This window comes from Tribolium madens, unplaced genomic scaffold (genome assembly GCF_015345945.1).
Source record: "Tribolium madens isolate multiple individuals breed KSU strain unplaced genomic scaffold, Tmad_KSU_1.1 Scaffold_71;HRSCAF=194;Tcas5.2_LG6, whole genome shotgun sequence".
In the NCBI taxonomy this organism is placed as follows: Eukaryota; Metazoa; Arthropoda; class Insecta; order Coleoptera; family Tenebrionidae; genus Tribolium; species Tribolium madens.
The window spans coordinates 1,519,100-1,541,401 of record NW_025401041.1 but is presented as its reverse complement, the minus strand read 5'-3'; the positions used below and the strand labels follow the sequence as shown (position 1 = coordinate 1,541,401).

The 22,302-nt window shown below is 31.3% G+C and overlaps 4 protein-coding genes across 4 annotated transcripts; 3 read left to right on the top strand and 1 right to left on the bottom strand.

Annotated features, from left to right (window-relative positions):
- The first annotated feature begins 1,971 nt into the window (after window positions 1-1,971).
- LOC123008532 (cytochrome P450 4g15-like) lies at window positions 1,972-2,679 on the top strand. Its single transcript, XM_044404380.1, has 3 exons — window positions 1,972-2,264; window positions 2,318-2,493; window positions 2,542-2,679. The coding sequence occupies exons 1-3, from the start codon at window positions 2,090-2,092 to the stop codon at window positions 2,569-2,571; spliced, it is 381 nt and encodes a 126-aa protein (XP_044260315.1). The 5' UTR covers window positions 1,972-2,089; the 3' UTR covers window positions 2,572-2,679.
- Window positions 2,680-3,229: 550 nt separating this feature from the next.
- LOC123008534 (cytochrome P450 4g1-like) lies at window positions 3,230-5,363 on the top strand. The gene is made up of 4 exons (XM_044404381.1): window positions 3,230-3,444; window positions 3,491-3,540; window positions 3,959-4,138; window positions 4,199-5,363. Exons 2-4 carry the CDS (start codon window positions 3,531-3,533, stop codon window positions 4,372-4,374), a joined length of 366 nt encoding a protein of 121 aa, XP_044260316.1. The 5' UTR covers window positions 3,230-3,444; window positions 3,491-3,530; the 3' UTR covers window positions 4,375-5,363.
- A 477-nt stretch (window positions 5,364-5,840) lies between these two features.
- Window positions 5,841-6,848, bottom strand: LOC123008531. The gene is made up of 3 exons (XM_044404379.1): window positions 6,733-6,848; window positions 6,475-6,674; window positions 5,841-6,414 (listed from the first exon to the last, which is right to left on the bottom strand). The coding sequence occupies exons 1-3, from the start codon at window positions 6,803-6,805 to the stop codon at window positions 6,139-6,141; spliced, it is 549 nt and encodes a 182-aa protein (XP_044260314.1). The 5' UTR covers window positions 6,806-6,848; the 3' UTR covers window positions 5,841-6,138.
- Window positions 6,849-9,217: 2,369 nt separating this feature from the next.
- LOC123008908 lies at window positions 9,218-10,087 on the top strand. The gene is made up of 3 exons (XM_044404967.1): window positions 9,218-9,346; window positions 9,405-9,604; window positions 9,665-10,087. Exons 1-3 carry the CDS (start codon window positions 9,274-9,276, stop codon window positions 9,938-9,940), a joined length of 549 nt encoding a protein of 182 aa, XP_044260902.1. The 5' UTR covers window positions 9,218-9,273; the 3' UTR covers window positions 9,941-10,087.
- Window positions 10,088-22,302: the final 12,215 nt, after the last annotated feature.

Below are 22,302 nucleotides of genomic sequence, written 5' to 3'. Positions count from 1 at the left end.
CTTTGAAAATTAATTAATTATTTGAATAATAATTGTTCTTATTAAAAATCACTGTATTTTTTTTTATCTTAAAGCTGTTTTTTAGAATTGACATTTGATAAAATTATGTTTTTCAGAAATATTTCTGTTATTTAACTTGCGTAAACTCATTTGTCAAAGTGGCATCGTTATCAAAAAAGTAAAACCGCCAATGTGATGGAAGTTAATTCTGAGAAAAATAATTCCATAAAATAAGTCTAAAATCAAGAGAAAAATAAACTTTTCTTTTCAGCCAGAATAATGAAGTTTTAATTATAGATATGTTTGTTTCAAGAAACAAACTACATTATTTAAATTTTTCATCAAAAAAAAATAACTGATAAGTCCTATTGTATTAAATACTATCTATGTAATTACCTTTTTAATATATACAGAGTGTTCCGTTTTAATTGTTACAAATTTAACCAGGTGATAGAATATTTAATTTTAAGATAAAAGTTTCCTATAAACATGTATCGAAAAAGTTTATATAAGGGAGCTACATTCCCTGAAAGGGATGCAACTTTTAATAGATTTCTTCCAATATTTCAGAAACCATTGTAGATAAAATTGCAAAATTTGGTACAACGAACGAATTCAAAGATACAATGTCGAAATTTTCACTCAGGGGCGTGTTAAATTGGGGGAGTTTAGGGTAAAAAGGTCTCTAACTATTTTGTCTGTTGGTTCTTGCCACTTTCAGCCACACAATTCTAAATTTCATAGATTTTCACAAAAAATAGGTCTCTTGCGTTTTTTCGATACAACTTACCGTTTTTGAGTAAAATTAGTTTACACTTTGTCTTACAGTCCATAAAGAGGATAAAAATGAAAAATTAAATTTGTTTTACCTTTTAAGACGCCCGTGTTTAAAAATTTCGACAATTGATCTTTGAATTCGTTCAGGTGTTTAAAAGTTATCAGCCGTACCAACTTTTGTAATTTTATCTATTCTACAATAGTGGGAAAACCCCATTAAAAAACACATCTCTTTTAGGGGGTATAGCTCGCTTACATAACATTTTTTGATACATGTTCATAGGAAACTTTTGTTTTAAAATTGAATGTTCTATCACCTGTTTAAATATGTAACAATAAAAACGGAACACCCTGTATATTTTTTATTTTGTGTTTATGTACACTTTATTATTTCTTTTAAATTTAAACACCTCGATTAACCGTATAAAAAGAATGTTATTGTCGGTGTCCGCTTATAAGAAATTTCACTGTATTTATATTGATTGAGATTGAAGGGTTTATATTAATGAAGAGTTAACATTTGTATTTGGGTAATTATTGGACTGTATTAGTGTTTTATGTTTGAAAAATATTCATTTTGAAAATGTCTTCAATAAGTGTAAAAATCAATCCATAAAAAATTACTTTCAACTTTTTGGACAAACGTAAAAGATATCACTCGAAATAAATGTAGTAAGTATAAATATTTGAAATTGATATTTTCTTTGAAAATGTTTGAAAAAATTAATTTTAGCTAACTATTTGATTTAATCTTAAGAATTTATGTGTAATAAGAAAACGCGGATACTTCTGAATTCAGGACACATGAAATAAAAAGAAACAGCTTTTAAAATTAAAACTGTTGAGGTTTTGAAATGAAGTTGTGAAATTTAGTTACTAAAAAGCTTTATTTGTAGCGAATTTACAACGAGCGACAATGTTATATAAATTCTTCAACCAGACTAATCTTAAAAACTAAAAACTGATCTAATCGCTGATTCCTAGACGTATGAAAATCAAACAAAGAAAACTATAAGTTTAATGTTATTTTTATTTTCCTAATTAATTTCCCAAACGAATCTAATTATTCGCAACAAAAACACCTCTCTGATGTCGGCCTGTGTTATTAAAAACTTGTTACCAAAAACGAACCTGTTTCAAATTTATTCTAAGGTCAACAAGTGCACTATTAGCATAAGCAATTTAATAAGTAAACTAACATAAAATAATTGTTTTTTTTTAATTAGTTTTCCCAATTTTTTCCTTTTTTGTCACAACATTAAGTGTATAAATACAACTAACAAAATTAGCACTGTTTTAGTAAATCCAAAATATGAACCACAAAAACCTTAACATCACGCCTGCCTTGATATGGGTTTTATTAATTATAATTTTGTATTTTATTATAAAATACAACTGGAGGAGACGCTGGCTCTATTATTATGGGTCTAAGATAGACGGACCCATTGGATGGCCTATCATTGGAAGTGCCCATTATTTCATCGGAGGTCAAAAAGTTACAGAAAATATAAAATTAATTAAATCGCAACTTGTTTTTCAGTTTTCTTTAAAACTGTGACAAAACTCTTAGAATCATATCCATCAGTTGCAAAAATTTGGTTCGGTAACAATTTGATAGTGTCAGTTTCACGACCTGAAGATGTTGAAATTATTTTAAATAATTGTCTCGAAAAACCGAAAATTTATCACTTTGAAATGGACTTCTTGCAGCACCAGGTCAGTATGAAAAAACTATTAAAATGGAATGACAGTTTTCTGTTAAAGTTGATATTTGGAAGAGCAGAAGGAAAATGATTAATCCGATTTTTAATCCAAAAAATTTAAATTCGTTTATGGAAATTTTTGGAAGACATGCAACTCAATTGGCAAATGCTCTTGAAGTAAACTGTGGAAAAGAATCGTTTGATATCTTATCATACTTGTTTAGCTGCACGTTTGATATTGCTTGTGGTAAGCGTTTTGCTAACTATTTTTGTGTTAAAACGATCTATTGATTTAGAAACGCTCGCTGACATTGATAACACTATGTTTCATGGCCAAGAAACGTTTTTTTCGAAATTTATTAAGGTAATCTATACAGGGCGATTCAGATAAGATAATGAGCCTGACGATCTGGCGATGCAACCCAAAAAACAAATTTCGTTTACGTTTTGATCTAATTTTAATTACGATTTGCATTTGCAATCCAAGTTATCTTATGTTGCTCTGACAGTGCTTTGACAAGCAATTTATGATTTATAAAAAAAACTATTTGCCTACCTTTAATTCTTTCATACATTTTGTATTGGGTTTACACCGAAAAGACTTCCCTAATTTCTCTATCATTCCTCGAGAACTGAATGGCACTAATAATCGTTCTCTGCACTGATGTCAAAGTGACACAAGATGATAACTTGGATTCAACTTGCAAATGCTAATTGAAATTGGATCAAAGGCGTAAATGAAATTTGTTTTTTGGGTTGCATCGCCAGATCGTCAGGCTCATTATCTTATCTGAATCGCCCTGTATATTAATTTTGTCTAGAAATGTTTTTTCTTAGAGTAGAAGATCTTCTAACGATTCGTGCATGTTCTATTTGGTTTTATACAGATTTTCTATGGAATAGATCTTCGCTGGGTAGAGAAATGGACAAAATGTGCAAAGAAGTGTTTTCTATTGCAAAACAAGTAATCTTTAACTCCCAGAAAATAAAAATAATTGTAGCATTTTCAGGTGGTAAAATTTAAAAAAATCAAGTTTAAACCAAAATCCAATGATACCAGGTATGAAAATTTTTTACAACGTGATATTTTTATTTTTTGTGGTTTTTGACACCAAAGAAAAACGTTTTTTAAACCATTTGTTAAAAAATACAGAAATAGACAAGACAGCTTTAGAAGACGAAACTCTGTAAACTATTCTACTTACAGCCAGCGAAACTACAGCTCTTACAGTTGGAATCACTTTAATAACTTTAGGGATATATCCAGAAATATATACATCAGTAATAATTTTAAGGTAAAAATTACTAAAGAACTTGAATTGATTTTTGGAAGCGATGACAGAGAGCCAACTTTAGAAGACATTAACAAAATGAATTACTTAGAACGAGTTATTAAAGAGACTTTAAGATTACTTTCGCCTGTACCAATTATTTTAAGAGCAGCTGACCCTGATATAAAACTATAACACTATTTGTAGATTCTTACGTAATCCCTACTGGAAGTATTGTCTTGATTCCGATATATCACATTAGCAGAAAATCTGAATTTTGGAAAGAACCAAATAAATTCGATCCTGATCGATTTTTACCAGAAAATAATACGAATCGACATCGTTACACTTTTATTCCTTTTAGTTCAGGGCCCAGAAATTGCGTGGGTTTGTATTAAATGGAATATGTTTCGTTTTTGCAATTCTAAATAAATTTTAACCTTACAGGTTACAAGTACGGCATAATGTCAGTGAAAGTTCTGTTGTCGACAATTTTAAGAAAGTACACCATAAAACCTTCTGAATATAAAAAATTGGAAGATATTGAAATGATCATTAGTGTTGTGGCCAAACCAATATCAGGTTACAAGATAAAATTAGAGAAAAAAGTGATTGAAAAGTGATAATTTCGAAAGTACGAGGGAAGATCAGTATTTACGGTTCCTACTCGTATGTATTGTAATGTGTTTTCTTTTATTTACTATTTTACTTATTTAAACCGGGCGCCACCAACTTTTTCCTAAAAGTTGGAAAAGAACTGTTTGGAGATGTTCTCCAGGTTTACACTACATAAGAATGCCTTTCCGGCCAGCTTTTATACAGTGGAGAGGAATGGGGAGGTTCGATTGAATTAAACACAGGTGATTGAAAAGAGAAATTTATTTAGTAACTATAACAACAATAACAACAGATAAAATAACAAACTTTACAAAACAAAATCTAGCTTGGACCTAGTGAACCCTAGCCCTTGGAGAAGACGTCCTCCGTGGGTGAATTTGAGGGGAGAAGTCCCGTCGGTTGCTTTTCCTGAAGAGGTCCAGGAAATTATCCCACCTGGAAACTGTCCCAGATGTTAAGCCCTTACCACGGAAGGGATCCCGTGGCCCGTGTTCAGAGGTGAACTCGGCTCCCAGAAACTGTCCTGAGGCAGGTGTGGTTTAACGACGGAAGAAGGTCCCGTCGACCGTATTCTTTGAAGATGTCCAAAGAGTACAATCCTTCAGAAGCCGTCCTGAAGTTATTCCACCAAGAGAGGTCCTGGTGATTTCGTCCGAAGATGTCCGGAAGGAGACTCAAGTGAATCTGCCGGTGTGGCGGCCCGTTCTCCTTTATATACGCTTTGAAGTCAACATTCCTATAGCAACAAAACAAACACTTTGTTTCCACTTTTGATCCATTTATCTGGGCGTACCTCTCATTGGTCTATTTTTGGCGGTTATTTTAAATAAAACACCGACACATCATAACGTTTATACAATGAATTTTTACACTTTATAACTGACTAATTGTTTGGAAAATATGCTACACATATTTCTAATACCAAACAAATACTAAATCTAAAATTTTATTACAGTATGTACCTAATAAATAAAAGTAGTGAATTCAAAATTTTCGTTTTATTAAGCAAAAAATCAAATTGGATTTGAGAACCTTTATTATTTCCTATTTACATACAGGCTGGATTATGAAAAACGCCCCAAGCCATAACTCCATTAGTTTTAAAGATATGACAATACTGTTGGGGATAGATGTTCAATCAATGCTGCTTTCTGTTTTTTTCTTTGCTACTTCTCACCTGCCAAAGCCATGATGACGCAAACTTCATAGTTGTAAATCGTTCCTACCTGTGTTGGAAGTATGCGCTGACAAATTTTCAACTTTTTAAAATGCCGAAGGTCTGGCGACCACGGGGTCTTAGACTATTACATACGTAATATGTATGTATGCACTTTATTTTTGTATTAAATACATATATTTATGTAAATTGAAGTAATAATTGTAACTATTGTAAGTAATAATAATCTGTATTTTATACCACTTTGTAAGTTAGAACCATTAAAAAAAAAGTTTGATGTCTTAATTTTTCACAAAACTTTGCACTAGACTATAAGAATGGTCAAAAAACTAAATAAGCTTTTATATTAAGATTAATAGATAATTAAGAATAGATATTAACGGGTGTCTAGGTTCATGACAACCTTTCACAAATGAATGATTATTATTTAATTCAAATTCAAAATTTGTTACATTATTTATAATATTTTTAAAGATATTAATACAATATTTTTAATTTTCTACGTGATTTGTTAGGTACATATTTATAATTAAATTATCTTCACTTGCAAGTGGAGATTTTGTGTCTGCTTGCAACAAATTTACTCGTCTCATTATTTCTGTAATAGAAGTACTTCGTAAGAGCTAACTTGTACTTGTGACATATTATCGTTGAAAAGGAACATATTGGGACCGTAGTACGAAACAATTTTTCCGATTTTATATTCTCCATTGTATTTTAATCTTCCGATGTATAGTATTCCTTGATAATTTGCCCAAGTTGAATATTCATACCCACCCGTCACAGCAACATGATCAACGAGCAGTGAGGAAAGGCTAGAAGCATTTGTTGGCATCCAATATAAGTTTTGTTCAGTTCCACAGAGTATCTAGAAAACAGGTAATTTTTAAGTAGCCTTAGATGATCTTGATGTTCTCTATTTAGTTACTTTTATGTTTTTTTCTATCTTTTGGATCCCATCCAACGGAATGTAAACTTCTTTCACGCCGGAAAAAATTTCACCAGTTATGAGACCCGCTTCATTTGCGTATGCTTGCCCAATGTAAATGTTTTTATTCTTAATATTTTGTCCTGCTACTATAGCATCTCTGGGCACTTCTCCACCAATGAAATCTCGCCAATAATAGTCTAAAATTTTAACAAAATGTCAAATTTACTTAATCTAGAAATTATTTAAGAATCATACCATATTGAAGACACAGACATTGTTGGCTATTACTTAAGAGAAAAACGAACAGAAGATAGATAAACGAAAACATTTTGCAGTCAAATATAGAAGTAACTACTAAATTGGCTTGTAGGTAATTGTCTTTATATACTCAGAAAATACGTGCACGAGAATAGTTCGTTATCTTAAACACAAATGTCGAAACAAAGTGTTTTTCCATAATTTTGACAATAATATCTTATAAAATATGATTTTATTTTTTTATGAATAAAAAGTGCAACAACCTAGCAAGAACAAAGACGTTGTGGTGCCTTCCTACTTATCTCAACTTATATCAATTTATAGTTAAGTGGCAAACGTTATTTATGAATAGAACTGTTAAGAAATCTAAAGTGATATTTTTTGAGTAGGTAGGTAGATATTGATTTCAAAACAAATCTGATTCATTCATCTACAAACTGTTGTGTTTAAATTTTTTGGTATCCTTATTTTGTTGTTTATTTATTCATTTTAATTTTTTCACTGAATGTTTTGAAACTAATTTTTCTATATCTTTAATGAAAATCTACAGGATTGTTCAATTAGTAAAACTGTTTTTCAAAAAATGTAACTAAACACTAATAGTTTTTTTAATTTTTGATCAAAGTGATTTGATTTTAAAAAACATCACATTGTTAATTGCCAATAAAAACTGTCATAAGCAAAAATTGTCTTTGAAAGGAGATCGTATGGGAGGTCGTATTTTATCTCCATTCTGAAATAAATTGTCACTGTAAACTGTAAATTTACAGGAAAAATACAGGGTGTCTGTTTTTCGATCTCTACCATGGGGATCTCAGTTATTATAAGGGATACGAGGTCGGGTAAATTAGGGCAGAGTTGCGCATTTTTATGCTAAACAATTGTCTAAATAGAAATTTAATGTGTCTTTTTTAGTTTTTTAATTATTGAAAAAAACGGAAATTTGTAATTTTCGTTTTTTTTTGAGCAAAAACTAACGAAATCTAAATCTGTTATCGTATTTTCCAAGGCGTTATTGATGTCAGAGTTACAACACTTAATTTTAGACTTTCTTATGACACCATATTTGATTTCTGTATTTTCGAAAAGTCTTTTTGTTCCTGATTACAACGATGTATGACACGATGTGATTAAATTTTACATGCTGTTCAAAATTAAGAAAATGCATTTTTGCAAACAGTGCTTAAAAAAAACGCCAACAATTTTAATTAACAAACTAAATTTTAAAACAGTGGAAGGTGGTGCATTCGAGTATGTTTTATAACTTTGTGTTGTTTTGTTTTGCAAAGATAAATTCGAGTTTATCACGTGGTTCCTATTTCAAAACCTTTGTTTTTAAGTAGGTAAGCTTGACGGAAATGTGACTTCCAGATCCAAATCCTATTGAACTGTCACAATTTAATTTTTTAATTAAAATTGATGGCGTTTTTTCCAAAGCATTCTTCGCAAAAACGCCTTTTCTTAATTTTGATCAGCATGTAAAATTTGATCATATCGTGTGATACATCGTTGTAATAAGGAATAAAAAGACTTTTTTAAAATACAGAAATCGAATATGGCGTCTATAAGAAAATCGAAAGTTGAGTGTTGTAACTCTGACATCAAGAGCGCCTTGGAAAATGTGATGACAGATTTAGATTCCTTGTAAAAAAGTGTCTTAACAGTCCTAGTTAAAAACATGTACGTCTTTTAGTTCCCGTTTAAAAAAAACAATAATTCAAAAACTAAGAATGACACATTAAATTTTCTTTCAGATAATTGTTCAGCGTAAAAATGCGCAACTTTGAACTTAATTTTTTTTTTGAATTTAACCGACCTCTTATCTCTTATAAGAACTGATGAGATCCTCATGGTAGAGCTCGAAAAACGGCCACCCTGTATGTTATAAAAATAAATTAATAAATAAATTAATTATAACTTTGAAAATAAGTTGGCAACGTTAACTATCAAATTTAAACATCACATTGTTATAGTCAATTGTCATTTATTTCCGAGGACACAGTCTAATACCACCATTAATTTAATGTTGCCAACTTAATTTTAAAATCAGGTCATATTGATTAGAAATTAATAAAGCTATTACTGTTTAGTTATATTTTTAAAAAAAGTAGTTTTAGTAACTGAATAATTCCTAAATTCTCATTGTACAGAAAAACTAGTATTAAATCATTCAGTACAAAAATTAGATTTAAATTATTAGATTATTTGATTATTAGATTATTAGATATTAGATTATTAGATTTCTTAACAGTTTTATTCATAAATAACGTTTGCCACTTGACTAAAAATTGAGATAAGTTGAGATAAGTATGAGGGCACCACAACGTCTTTGTTCTTGCTAAGGTTGTTGCACTTTTTATTCATAAAATAATAATATCATATTTTATAAGATATTATTGTCAAAATTATGGAAATACACAATAGGTTTCGACATTTGTGTTTAAGATAACGAACTATTATCGTGCACGTATTTTCTGAATATATAAAGGCAATTACCTACAAGCCAATTTAGTAGTTACTTCTATATGTGACTGCAAAATGTTTTCGTTTATCTATCTTCTGTTCGTTTTTCTCTTAAGTAATAGCCAACAATGTCTGTGTCTTCAATATGGTATGATTCTTAAATAATTTCTAGATTAAGTAAATTTTACATTTTGTTAAAATTTTAGACTATTATTGGCGAGATTTCATTGGTGGAGAAGTGCCCAGAGATGCTATAGTAGCAGGACAAAATATTAAGAATAAAAACATTTACATTGGGCAAGCATACGTAAATAAATCAGGTCTCATAACTGGTGAAATTTTTTCCGGCGTGACAGAAGTCTACATTCCGATGGATGGGATCCAAAAGATAGACAAAAATATAAAAGTAACTAAATAGAGAACAGCAAGATCTTCTATTGATACTTAAAAATTACCTGTTTTCTAGATACTCTGTGGAACTCAACAAAACTTATATTGGATGCCAACGAATGGTTCTAGCCTTTCTTCACTGCTCGTTAATCATATTGCGGTGACTGGTGGGTATGAATATGCAACTGGACAAGATTATCAAGGAATACTATACATCGGAAGATTAAAATACAATGGAGAATATAAAATCGGGAAAATTGTTTCGTACTATGGTCCCAATATGTTCCTTTTCAACGATAATATGTCACAAGTACAAGTTAGCTCTTACGAAGTACTTCTACTACAGAAATAATGAGACAAGTAAATTTGTTCCATGCAGATAGACAATCTCCATTTGCAAGTGAAGATAATTTAATTATAAATATGTACCCAACAAATCATGTAAAAAATTAAAAATTCTGTTAATAGCTTTAATAACATAATAAATAAAGTAAATAAATTTCGTTACTTACTGAATTAATAAATAATCATTCATTTGTAAAAGGTTATCATGACAGCGGTGAATACATTAATATAATAGTATGTTATACCCCAAGGTGGTAAAGACTAGATTATTATTGACCGAGCACCAAGATTATTTCGCGAGAGGTTTTGCCCCGAGCGGAATAAGGTGCGAGGGCTATAAACGTCTTCGCCACCGTGGCGAATACTATTTTTTCCACTGGTAGCCAAATTTAAGGCTCTAGGGCGCCGAATGAACTGTTCAGATTTGGTTACTGAAAGTTGCATAATTTTTTTAGACCTGCATTTTGTGACAGTTGTCAATCATTCGTCCTTCTCTACGGGGTGCCTGGTCCATCCCTTTAGTCATAAAATGGAAATAATCTAAACAAACAGAATTTTACCATCCATGAATTTCTCTTATTTCAGAGATTCAGATTCAAACTCAGTAGAAAGAACTTCATTTTTCTCTTGATTTTGGACTTAGAATAATTTCTGCTTTTTAAATCCTATCACATTGGCGGTTTTATTTTTTTTGACAATAATGTCACTTTGACAAATAAGTTTTTTTCGCAAGTTAATTAAAAAAAATGTTTGGGAGAAACATAATTTTGATAAATAGCAACTCAAAGAAACAGCTTTAAGATAAAAAACAAAGTCTTTTTTAACAAAAACTATCATTATTTAATTAATAAATTAATTGTCAAAGTGACATATAGTTGTGAAATAAATAAAACCGCCAATGTGATAGGATTTAAAAAGCAGAGATAAAGTCCAAAATCAAAAAAAAATAACTTTTCTTTTCACTGAATCAGAATAATAAAGTTTTAATTACAGATTTGCTCGTTTCAAGTGAAAAGAAACATGTTTCTCCTTTGCAGTTTTGGCGTAAAATGAAAGATAAAAAAATTTCCTCTATTTCAATAAATTTATTTGTTTATTATATATAAGGTGAACAAAAAGTACTTATGGAACCAAGCTTTTTTTTAATATTTACCTTTAGAAAATCATAATAAAAATTAAAGTGCTCTGTTTTTGAGTTTTGCAATTGTTTTTAAATGGTAACTTATATGAAATTTTTTATCGATAAAATGTGAATAAAACATATAAAGTTGTAATCCTTAGATGAGCGGTAAAATTATGGAATAGTCTTATTAAAACTGATAATATTTTGTTTTGACAAAAATGCTTGAACAGGTCAATTTTTTTTTAAATACACAATTTTCAACTTGATTTAAAATTCAATAGATTTTTTAATTGTCGAAATAACAACACCAAAATATTAAATATACAGTATGTCCCGGGATTGAGTCTACAAGAGGAAATTTTTTTTATCTTTCATTTTACGTTAAAACTGCAGAGAAACATTTTTCGCTTCACCTGAAACGAGCAAATCTGTAATTCAAACTTCATTATTCTGATTCAGTGAAAAAAAGTTAGTTTTGCTTTTGATTTTGGACTTTTTCTCTGATTTTTAAGTCCTATCACATTAGCGCTTTTATTTATTTGACAACTATGTCACTTTGACAACTAATTTATTAATTAAATAATGGTAGTTCTTGTTAAAAATTACTTTGTTTTAAATTATGTTTTTTACAAACATTTTTGTTATTTAACTTGCGAAAACTTATTTATCACTTATTTGTCAAAAGCAGAAGTCTAAGTCAAAAATCAAGAGAAAAATTGACTTTTTTTTGGAGTAAAATCAAAGATAATTTTTTTTTCTTTTGTAAAGTCAATGAAAAGTGAGTTTTTGAATGATTTGGCTGTTTGCGATATTTTAAAAATCCCTATTAAAACAATTGGTCAACGTAATAACAGTGGGATAAAGAAAGAAATAACAGATTAACAGCTAGTAATTTTGGAAGAATTATAAAAATGAAATGTAAAACCAATACAGCAAATACTGTAAAAAATATCTTATACAGGGTGCGCCAGAACTCGCGCCACAAAGAAAAATGTCATATAAAGTAAGATACCAGGAACACGGAAAAAATGTTAAAAAAAATTATCTATAAAAATTTCGAAGTTATGAGAGTTTAAATTTGACACTTTGACTCTATTGGATTTCTGTTGAAAAAATAATTTTCCAATTTTTTTTGCTACAGGCTATTATAAGAGGAAACAAGGAAGCTGTCAAAAAATAAATGTCAAAATTTTTTGACAGGTAGAATTTTTTAAACATTTTTTCCATGTTTCTGGTATCTTATCTTACTTGAAATTTTTCTCTGGGGCGCGAGTTCTGGCGCAGACTGTATACTGTAGGTGTGTCTAGATGTAAAAAATTGCCTGAACCTCTACAACGGGGTATGGATAATAATGAAAAAGCAAAGGAAAAGTTTGAGCAAATCACAGGTTTCAAGAGGGAAGAGATTGAAGTTATTGAAAAGAATAGTCCTGAATTTCGAAAAAAAAAAGAAAGAGATAAAATTGCGAAAAGATTAAAAAGAGATGATCTAGGCCATCGGAATAAAAAGAAAGAAAGCAATAAGATAGCGAAAAGCTTAAAAAGAGACAATCCAGAATATCGCGATAAAGAAAAAGAAAGTGACAATATTGTGAAAAGTTTAAAAAAAAGGCTCCGGAATATCGCAATAAAGAAAAACAAAATGACGAGAATATGAAAAGTTTAATAAGAGAGGATCTGGCCTATCGAGAAAAAGAGAAAGAAAGGGATAAGACAGCGAAAAAGTTAAAAAGGTTGGAGGACAATTTCACTTTTGATAATTGTCATACTAAATTTAATTGCAAAGAAGCAGAAACAAAAGAAAAGCATATAAAAATGGCGAACATGATTATTTCCAGTTAATTAAAGAAAGGCCGCCAGAAATTTGTAGCTGCTGTGGAAAATTGGTATTTCCACGGACAATTTACAAGTTAGACAAAGAAAGTATTTTGAAAAAGTACGGGAGAGATTTCGTTCTTTGTGTCAGAAGTGCCAGAGAAATTCTGTTCAACTTGCCTTAATTAAGTTAAAAAAGGCCAAGTGTGCCCAACTGCCCTTTATAATGGTGTGCAATTGCAAGATTCCCCGCCGGAATTATAGATCTGACAACATTGGAAGAAAGACTTGTGGCACCAAGATTTTCTTTCATGCAGATCCGGATGCTGGGTTATAATAAACAGTGCAACGTCAAAGGACAAGTGGAGAATGTACCGGTGTCTGTGGACACATCAGTCAAAGTTTTACTACGAGCAGGAGATGAAACGTACACCATTCAGTTAAAATTAAAAAGAAAAATGAATTTTAATGGAGGTTATTTGTGCGAAAGAATTCGACCAGCAAAAGTTATAGCAGCCGTAAAGTATCTTATTAATCAACCTCTATACCAAGAATCATGGCAGATGAAAAGTGGTTAGGAAAAGTGACAAGATTAAGTCAGGCGCAACCAAACATTCCAATCCAATTAAACGACACTTATGACAATTTGAATCAACAAATTGACGTGCTTTTTCAAGAACCCAAAACTAAGCAAAAACAAATGAGGGAGGACAATGAAAATAACGACCACTATCTTTTAAATAATCCTGGGGCAGGAGAAACGTTGGTTGACAACTTTAAATCGGAAAACGTAGCGTTTGCTCCGGGCGAAGGCAAAAAACCACTGTCGTTGTTGTTTGATAAAAATGCAGACGAAAATTAAAGAATAAAAAAAAATAAAAATAAAAAAATAATAAAATAAAAAATTCCGAGAATCTTTTACGGAAAAAAGCGCGATCTGAAAGTAGAAATCAGCTACAAAAAGATAACCAAGTCTGCGCTAATGCATTACAAGAGGAGGCATTGTGCAAGAACAGATTATTTGCTCTACGCATTCAAAAAGACTGAGCTGTTGCACGTTGTTCAGAGCGGCAGCGTTTGTCTGCGAAAAAAGAAAAACAGTAAGACCGCAAACGTGACCGTAGAGAAGGCCCTTAACACAGAATTTCTCAATGAATTGAGTGAGGATGTTGAAAGACGAGACCGAACTGATACAACAGCCGAAAGATTCTACTGATATATTTCAGAGAAACATGTTAGATTATTACGTCCTGAGACCAGACGAATTAATTAAAATTAAAAATCATCAGATATCGTAGATATAGTAAATATAGTAATTTTGCCTCAAACATCTATATCTCAACTTCAGGTGTTCCACAAGGATCAAACTTGGGACCCCTATTATTTCTTCTTTTCATCAATAATATAACTGACTCCTTAAACTCATGCAATAAGTTATTATTTGCAGACGACTTAAAATTATTTTTGGAAATAAAATCTCTGGAGGACTGCGAAAAATTGCAAAGTAACCTTAACGTTCTTCTAACTTGGTGTCGCGAGAACCGTATTCAATTAAATCTCTCAAAGTGTGGTGTTATGACGTTTTCAAGAAGATCAGTGATGATTGATTTTTCATACAGTATTGGAAGTCACACGCTCCACCGCTGGTTAAGGATTTGGGATTACATTTGATCTAGAGCTCTCGATTAAGGAACACATAAATTATATAGTTAATAAAGCTCTAAAATGTTACGGAAATATCTACAGGAATTGTCGGGACTTCTCCAGCGTCCAACTTCTCCAGACTCTGTTCTACGCACTCGTTACATCAATACTAGAGTATGGTGCTGTAATCTGGTACCCAATATACAACACATATATAAATGAATTCGAAAAAGTGCAACGATGCTTCTTAAAATTTGTTTCATTTCTGGTAGATGGTGTTTACCCTGCAAGAGGAGTTGATCAACGTGAACTCCTGGACAAATTTCATTGTGATTCGTTGCAGTTTCGCCAAATTTGTATTGTCATCAAATTCTTATATGATTTGCTTCATTCTAAAATTGATTGTACCTGGTTATTAGAGCGTATTTATTTTACTGTCCCCAGGCTTAAGGCTCTAGGGTACCGAATGAACTGTTCAGATTTGGTGTACTGTTAGTTGCATACTCGGCATTTTGTGGCAGCTGTCAATCATCCGACCTTCTCTACCTGGTGCCTGGTCCCTTTAGTCATAAAATGGAAATAATGTAAACAAACAGAATTTCACCATCGATGAGTTTCTCTTATTTCAGAGATTCAGATTCTAGCTCAGTAGAAAGAAAAGTTCATTTTTCTCTTGATTTTGGACTTAGAATAATTTTTCTCTGCTTTTTAAATCCCATCACATTGGCGGTTTTAATTTTTTGACAATAATGTCACTTTGAAAAATGAATTTTTGCAAGTTAAATAAAAAAATGTGTGGGAAAAACATAATTTTGATAAATAGCAACTCAAAGAAACAGCTTTCAGAAGTCATTTTTAACAAAAACTAACATTATTTAATTAGTAAATTAAAAAAAAAATATCTTTTATTTTACGCCAAAACTGCAAAGGAGAAACATTTTGTTCACCTGAAACGAGCAAAATCCAAAATCAAGAGAAAAATTGACTTTTTTTTTGGCGTAAAATCAAAGATAAATTTTTTTTTTCTTTTGTAAAGTCAATCCGGGAACATGCTGTATACTAATAAAGATCAAGTACCTGAAACTGGAATTTACAATTTCACAACAAGAACGTTGATTGAGGTTTAGAAATTAAAAAATGACTAAATCTTCCATAAGCTCATTATTAGTCATTATGCTCAGATAAACCAGGTGCTTATATCAACCCAGTTCCAGAAAATTTTGAAAAACAAGGTTTAGTGGTGGGTTTTGCTAAATTTTATGGTGGTGGTAGGGACTTATATACTGAAAACGTACAATTTTATAACTTGTTTACTTTTTGACTCTGCAGTTTGCTAGTGGCTCTCTTCCACCGCAGTGCTTTGAAATAAGTGATACTTTTTGAACAGTGATATTAGTGCTTTTTTAATTTATAAGTTATTTTATTGGGTATCTATTTAATTACATACGAAATTAGTGTTATTGTGACCTGTCCTTAGTAAGTGTAATTCCTAATTTCTTATCACTTGTTGTTGAAAACGTTGTATTGAAATTATGGGTAATAATTCTAAACAATTTCTTTCAAAAAAAAGAAAAAGTTGAAAACAAATAATGCGTAATTATTGGAAAAAACAACGAAAAGGATCTAAAACTGATCTTCCAAGTAAATCAAGTCTTGCAGAATGTAGTTTTCAGTCAATTGAATCGAGTTCCGATGACGATGAAGTGTTTATTATTGAGAAAGAAACTAGTCAAGAACAAAATTTTGTTCCAAGTGGTCAAAGGATTGTTGACGTAGGGCATTTATTTTTGGAATTAAAAAACATAAAACATGACATTTTTTCTTGTAGTTTTTTGAACATTAACATCATTCAAGAAACACATTTGGGGTTTAAAAGTGTTTTTAAATACAAATGTAGTATGTGTGGGGCAATAGGAACTTTTAGTACCGAAAAAGAAAATCRCACAAATGAAGTAAATGAAGCAGCTGTTTGTGGCACAGTAGCAATAGGTGCTGGTTATTCTCAACTAACAGAATTTTGCGCAGCTTTGAACATTCCACAACTTAATAAAAAAAAACATATATTAAAACAGAAAGAAAAAATTTAGATATTGCGGAAAACGTTGCTTTGGACGAAATGTTAGCAGCCGGTCAAGAAGAGCGTGCATTGGCAATTGAAGCCGGCGAAATTGATGAAGATGGAGTACCTTACACTACGGTTGTCGTAGACGGTGCTTGGTCTAAACGTTAGTATAAATCAAATTACAACGCATCATCTGGTGTTGCAACAATAGTCGGTGCTAGAAGTAAAAAAAAATTATACGTAGGAGTCAAAAATAAAAATTGTAAAAAATGTATGTATTACAAGAAAATAAAAACAAACGGCCTCTCCTCATAAATGTTTTCAAAATTGGAAAAATACTTCGACTTCGATGGAAACTGCAATTATTTTAGATTTAAAAATCAATAGACATGCATAATGTAAGATTTAAAAACCTTATAGGAGATGGTGCTAGCAGTGTCTACAAAAAAATTCGTAATGCGAGACCCTAATTATTTCATTCAAAAAATTGAATGCCGAAATCATATATTACGAAATTTTTGTACCAAAATTAGAGAAATCGCTAAAACTCCCCGATCCGACATAAATATAAAAACATTCTTGCGCAACAATTACTTGAAATTTAGAACAGCAGTTGTTTCATCTATAAAATACAGAAAAAACGAAAGCTGTAYAATTCATCAAAAAACAGAAAACTTGAAAAATGATATTTTAAATGGACCCGCACATATTTTTGGTGATCATTCAAATTGTGCTTCGTATTTCTGTAAAACAGTTGGTCAAATAATAAATGCAGTTGCATATTCTGATTTTTTAAATAGTTCTTTGTTTGAATTGTTCATGCGGACATTAAAAAGAGTTGCAAATTTATCTTCAAGTCTTTTGTACGATGTCGATAATAATTCCACAGAAACCCAAGCTGCGAAATTAAACAAAAGAAAAATTCGTATTCAAAGTGCAGATTCCGATTATGGTGTGACTGCTGACATAATAGATATGCCATTGGAAACATATGAAAAAATAAAAAGTGAGTTTTTGAATGATTTGGCTGCTTGCGATATTTTAAAAGTCCCTATTGAAACAATTGGTCAATGTAATAATGAGCAGTGGGATAAAGAAAGAAATAACAGATTAACAGCTAGTAATTTTGGAAGAATTATAAATATGAAATGTAAAACCAATACAGCAAATACTGTAAAAAATATCTTATATAGTGTAGGTGTGTCTAAATTTAAAAATTGCCTGAACCTCTACATTGGGGTATTGATAATGAAGAAAAAGCAAAGGAAAAGTTTGAGCAAATCACAGGTTTCAAGGTGGACTCATGCGATTTTTTTGTTGATGAAGAAAAAACATTTTTAGGTGCAACACCAGATGGATTAGTCGGTTCAAATGCTATTGTTGAAATTAAATGTCCATTTAGCGCGAGAAACACCGATATTAAAACTGCCATAGAACGAAAACTTGTTACTTGTTACCTGAAATAATTGATTCAAGACATAGTCGGGATTTACCAATACGAAGCATAATAAAAAATGATTTGTAAATATGCCAAGTTTAGTTTTAGAGCTTTATAAATACATATTGACGTTCATCGGTTGAACTATACTGAACAAAAAAATAAATCGTAATTTCATTACGGTCCAGAATTAGTGGAAAGTCGGCATGAGGGGCGAATGAACTTACGTGATACATAATTGTACTCGTAACTTGAAACGGTAGTGTTTTTTATTCCATTTGTTACTGTGATAAGTGCTAAATAAATAAATAATTTAGCCCTACGGGGTTCCTGCTTTCCGGTCGCTAGATCGGAGAGTACCCTGCTTCCCGATCATTAGATTGGAGAGTACAAGTCACAAATCGACAGTAATAAATGATAACAAGTAATTGTCAAAAAATTAGTACTTTACGAATACAGGGTGTTTCACGTAATTTTACGAGGCCTGCGCCTGTAAGATGCAATCAATAATACATATTCCGCTACGAACTCGATTACAAATTTTGAAAAATTGAATAATTTTCTCTAATTTGTTCACCCTTTAAAAAATTACAACGTTTTTAGTTAGTTAGTGATTAAGATAGGTACACTAGAATCATATTCATGCCGTGTCTTGATAGAACAAATGATAATTGTTTCTGAAAAACTGCAGTTTATGACTATTAATGAAACAGTGATTATTTTGACAACTACTGTCATGGGTTTCCAAAATTAAATAATTAAATGTGTGTTTTTTGTATCCAGTGTTCTGTAATTTTTGTATATTTGGGTGCGAACATTAGGCGCAAGCCTCGTAAAGTTATGTGAAACACCCTGTATTTAGTATTTTTTGTCTCTCAAAATGTTTTCCTATTTTGTATCCCAACTTGCCTTCATTACTTTTCTTTTTTGCTTTCACTCCTATTTCACAAACTGATCTAACCTTTTGCAATAGTCCAATATATTTTTACCAATAATTTCTTTTCCTTCGTTCCTTAATAAATCATTTCTGGTACCATCCTTTCCCTTTCCTGGCAAGAATGCTCTAAACCTCCTCCGGTGTGTCCGGATTGCGGCTACGGTTATATTAGCCCTCCTCGTGGTTCTTGCTGGACAAATTAATTTTTGTTTTTTTATTTATTTTAACTTTTTGTAATACACATAACACAATAACGATAAACATAATATGTGTCTCACCACAAATACCTAGAATCGTTTTTAACACAAAATTAATTTGGCTAATTAGAGCTGTCCGTAAAGACCAACCCATTCCTAAGCAAAAACCGTCCACAGTGAAATTAATATAAATATTATATTTTAATTTTTAATTTTTTAGGTTTACGTATTGGGCTTACTGCCTTTATATTAAACCTATCTATTATTTTAATTTATTTTTAAATAGACGAATAATTAAAAAATGAAGTTTTGGAATGAACTAACAATTCTCTTCTTGAGGGGTGCAGATGCATATCTTTGCTTTGAACAAACGCAATAAAACGATCATGTTGTGGGTTACACCCTGGGGTGCGGTCGTATATCTTACTGCAGGTACAGGACATTATGAAATGATGTGTATTATTGGTTGCCTACTTTCAATTTAATTTTTGCTGTATATCAAAGAATCAAGAACAGTTATCAAATTCGCATTATATCAGGGCACTGTATTTTTAAATTACCTATAAAATGTTTTTTTTTAATTCAATACGGTATACCGTTATCAAAAAATCTTAATAATTAAAATTTTCACATTTTATTCAATAAAAAAATATCTATTAACTTATTTAAAGCGGAAATATTTCTCTGGTCTCCATTTACATTTAAAGAAACACTACAAACATCAAGAAACTCTTCAAGTCTAAATTTGCGGCTAAAAACAATGAAATAAATTTACATGTAATAGGTATACGCCAGCTTTCAGGGGGTCTGGAGCCTTAAGGCTGTCCGGGAGTGAACGGGCAAGTCGGTTTTCAGTACTTATTATTCTTTTTCAAAAGCAACCAGCAATACAGCCTAGCCAGAGTCCAAACTCAGTCTTTACCTGCGTTCAGGGGTTGGGTTAGTAAGGGTAATAAATTGTAATAGAAGTAAAAGATGAGTTCGCCAATATTTTTATGCTTTGAATTTGTGGAAGTTGCTCCAAAAATTTCTTAGAAAGCTAAATATTCTTTTGACTTTTGGATCTTAAAAAAAAATCTAATCATAATTATTCCTATCTACTTGATAGGTTGTACATATTTACTAATTAGAAAGCTCACAGGTTCCATTTTCAATAGAAATTAAATTTTTGTATGGGGTAACAAGTCATATAAATCCATAAATTAAAATTTTTACAATCGGAAAAATTACAAACTTATGCAATTGTGGACTCAAAATTTTAGACATCAAGATATGTCAGTTCCAAAAATTGTGGCGGGTGTTTAAGACTCTTTTATAAAAGGGTTAAATTCTTTTATGGTCCGAGCGGGTTACGCCACAAGATGAATAAATTTGTTTGAGGTAGGTTCTCCAGCGTTATTTTGTGGAGCCAATTACTTTGGGAAGACGAAGGAATTAAGCAGTCAAAATTCAGATGTTCAAAAACATTATAAACAATTTATTAAACTAATATTTAAGTATTTGAAAAGTATTACAAAGTAAAAATTTAAAAGAGAATTTAGGTCTAGCGGAACCGCTTCTGAGATAAGGGCTAACGTTACGCTAAAGTTTAGTAAGAACAATTAATTCAATTGAAATTCTTACCAGCTAGGTCCAATAATAATTGAGTTAAACGAACGATCTATTTTAGCGTCTAATAAGGAAGTCCAATTTTCATTATTTGATTTACTACGCTCTAAGTTAAATTAACAAGTAAAAAGTGGGTAAACCCAAAATGAATATAATCTAAATCTAAAACTAGTGAGTACAATTCAGAGGCAAGAGGAGAACAGTGAGAAGAAAAGGATCAGTTATTCAATGGCCCGAAACCTCGTGGCTTCGGTGTAAACATCTCAAATTACCCGGTTTCGCCCAGTCCATCCCAACTCTCATAAATCTTATTCTACATTATTGTGACTTAAATCGAGGTACAAGTAACCCATCGTAAGTTAAGATTCGCCAAATGGTATAAGTTGTCATTGTCGGAGCAAGGAGAAATTAAAATGAATAAAACTCACAGTTAATCATCTGGATCAATTTCGGAATCAGCAACTAGTTGAGATTGGCCAGGTAGCAGCAGCAGCACTTAGGTGGAATTGGCACGAAGGGCACTTATTCACACACTTCGACACTTAATCGAACAGCACGACACCACGATCAAGATTGAATTGCCTTCTCTTAATTTTCTGGGTGATATTTATATGGAGGGCCCCATGCACATGTGTGATGCAGGTGCCCTTTTTAGATAATTTTGATGTGTGTGACTGTTTTCTTGGGATTTTAAAATTAATGTGTCTCTTCCCTTATCGTGACCATATAATGTGTCGCTGATGACACACTTATCCTGCATCTGCCCTTTATCTCCCTATTTTTAAGAATTTTGTTCTAATTTTAGTAAGTTTTGACATATCTCGACTAATTTATGATTTCCTTAATGATTTTAGCAAAGTGTTAGTGATTCTTCGACAAGTGTGATAGTGTTGATTTGTTTATTTTAGTGCTTTGGTCCAGACAATTTATTGGGTTAGAACTGATATGTATAATGTATTTTTTTTCCCTATTTCTTGGAATAACATGTGTTTTGGTCGTTGTTCGTGGGAACCTTTGTATCTGCAAAAACTCTTATCTGTTGGGATTTATGAGGGTTGTCTCGTAACTCTTGGATGGACATGTGTTTTAATTGCTTATTGCTGACATACTTGGTCAATATTATATGATAAAGTTAAATAGATTAATTTACGTTGATTGTTATATAAATTAAATCGTTGTCTTCTCTCGTTAATTTGATTGTTCCTTTCCTTTTCTCTTTACAATAAAATTGGTGGGTCTAATTGGCCCACCACAACCACTCCCCTCTCTCAAGAAAAACATGGGTTTTAATAACTCATGGCTTTTTACCTAACTTAAACTAAGATTTTCCCACACTTTTCCTACTGGGTATTCAACGCGGACTGAGTATCTACTATTTTGGTGTGCAAAACTAAAGGCTTCCCCGGGAAGAAACTTGCGGGAATTCGTAACCTATATGCGTACAATAACTTTTGCGGACAATAAGATTCGCGTTCACTGTTCACTAGATTGACTTGCACTTCACTCACCACTTGTTACTGTCAGTTATTTTGCTGTGATGGTTGA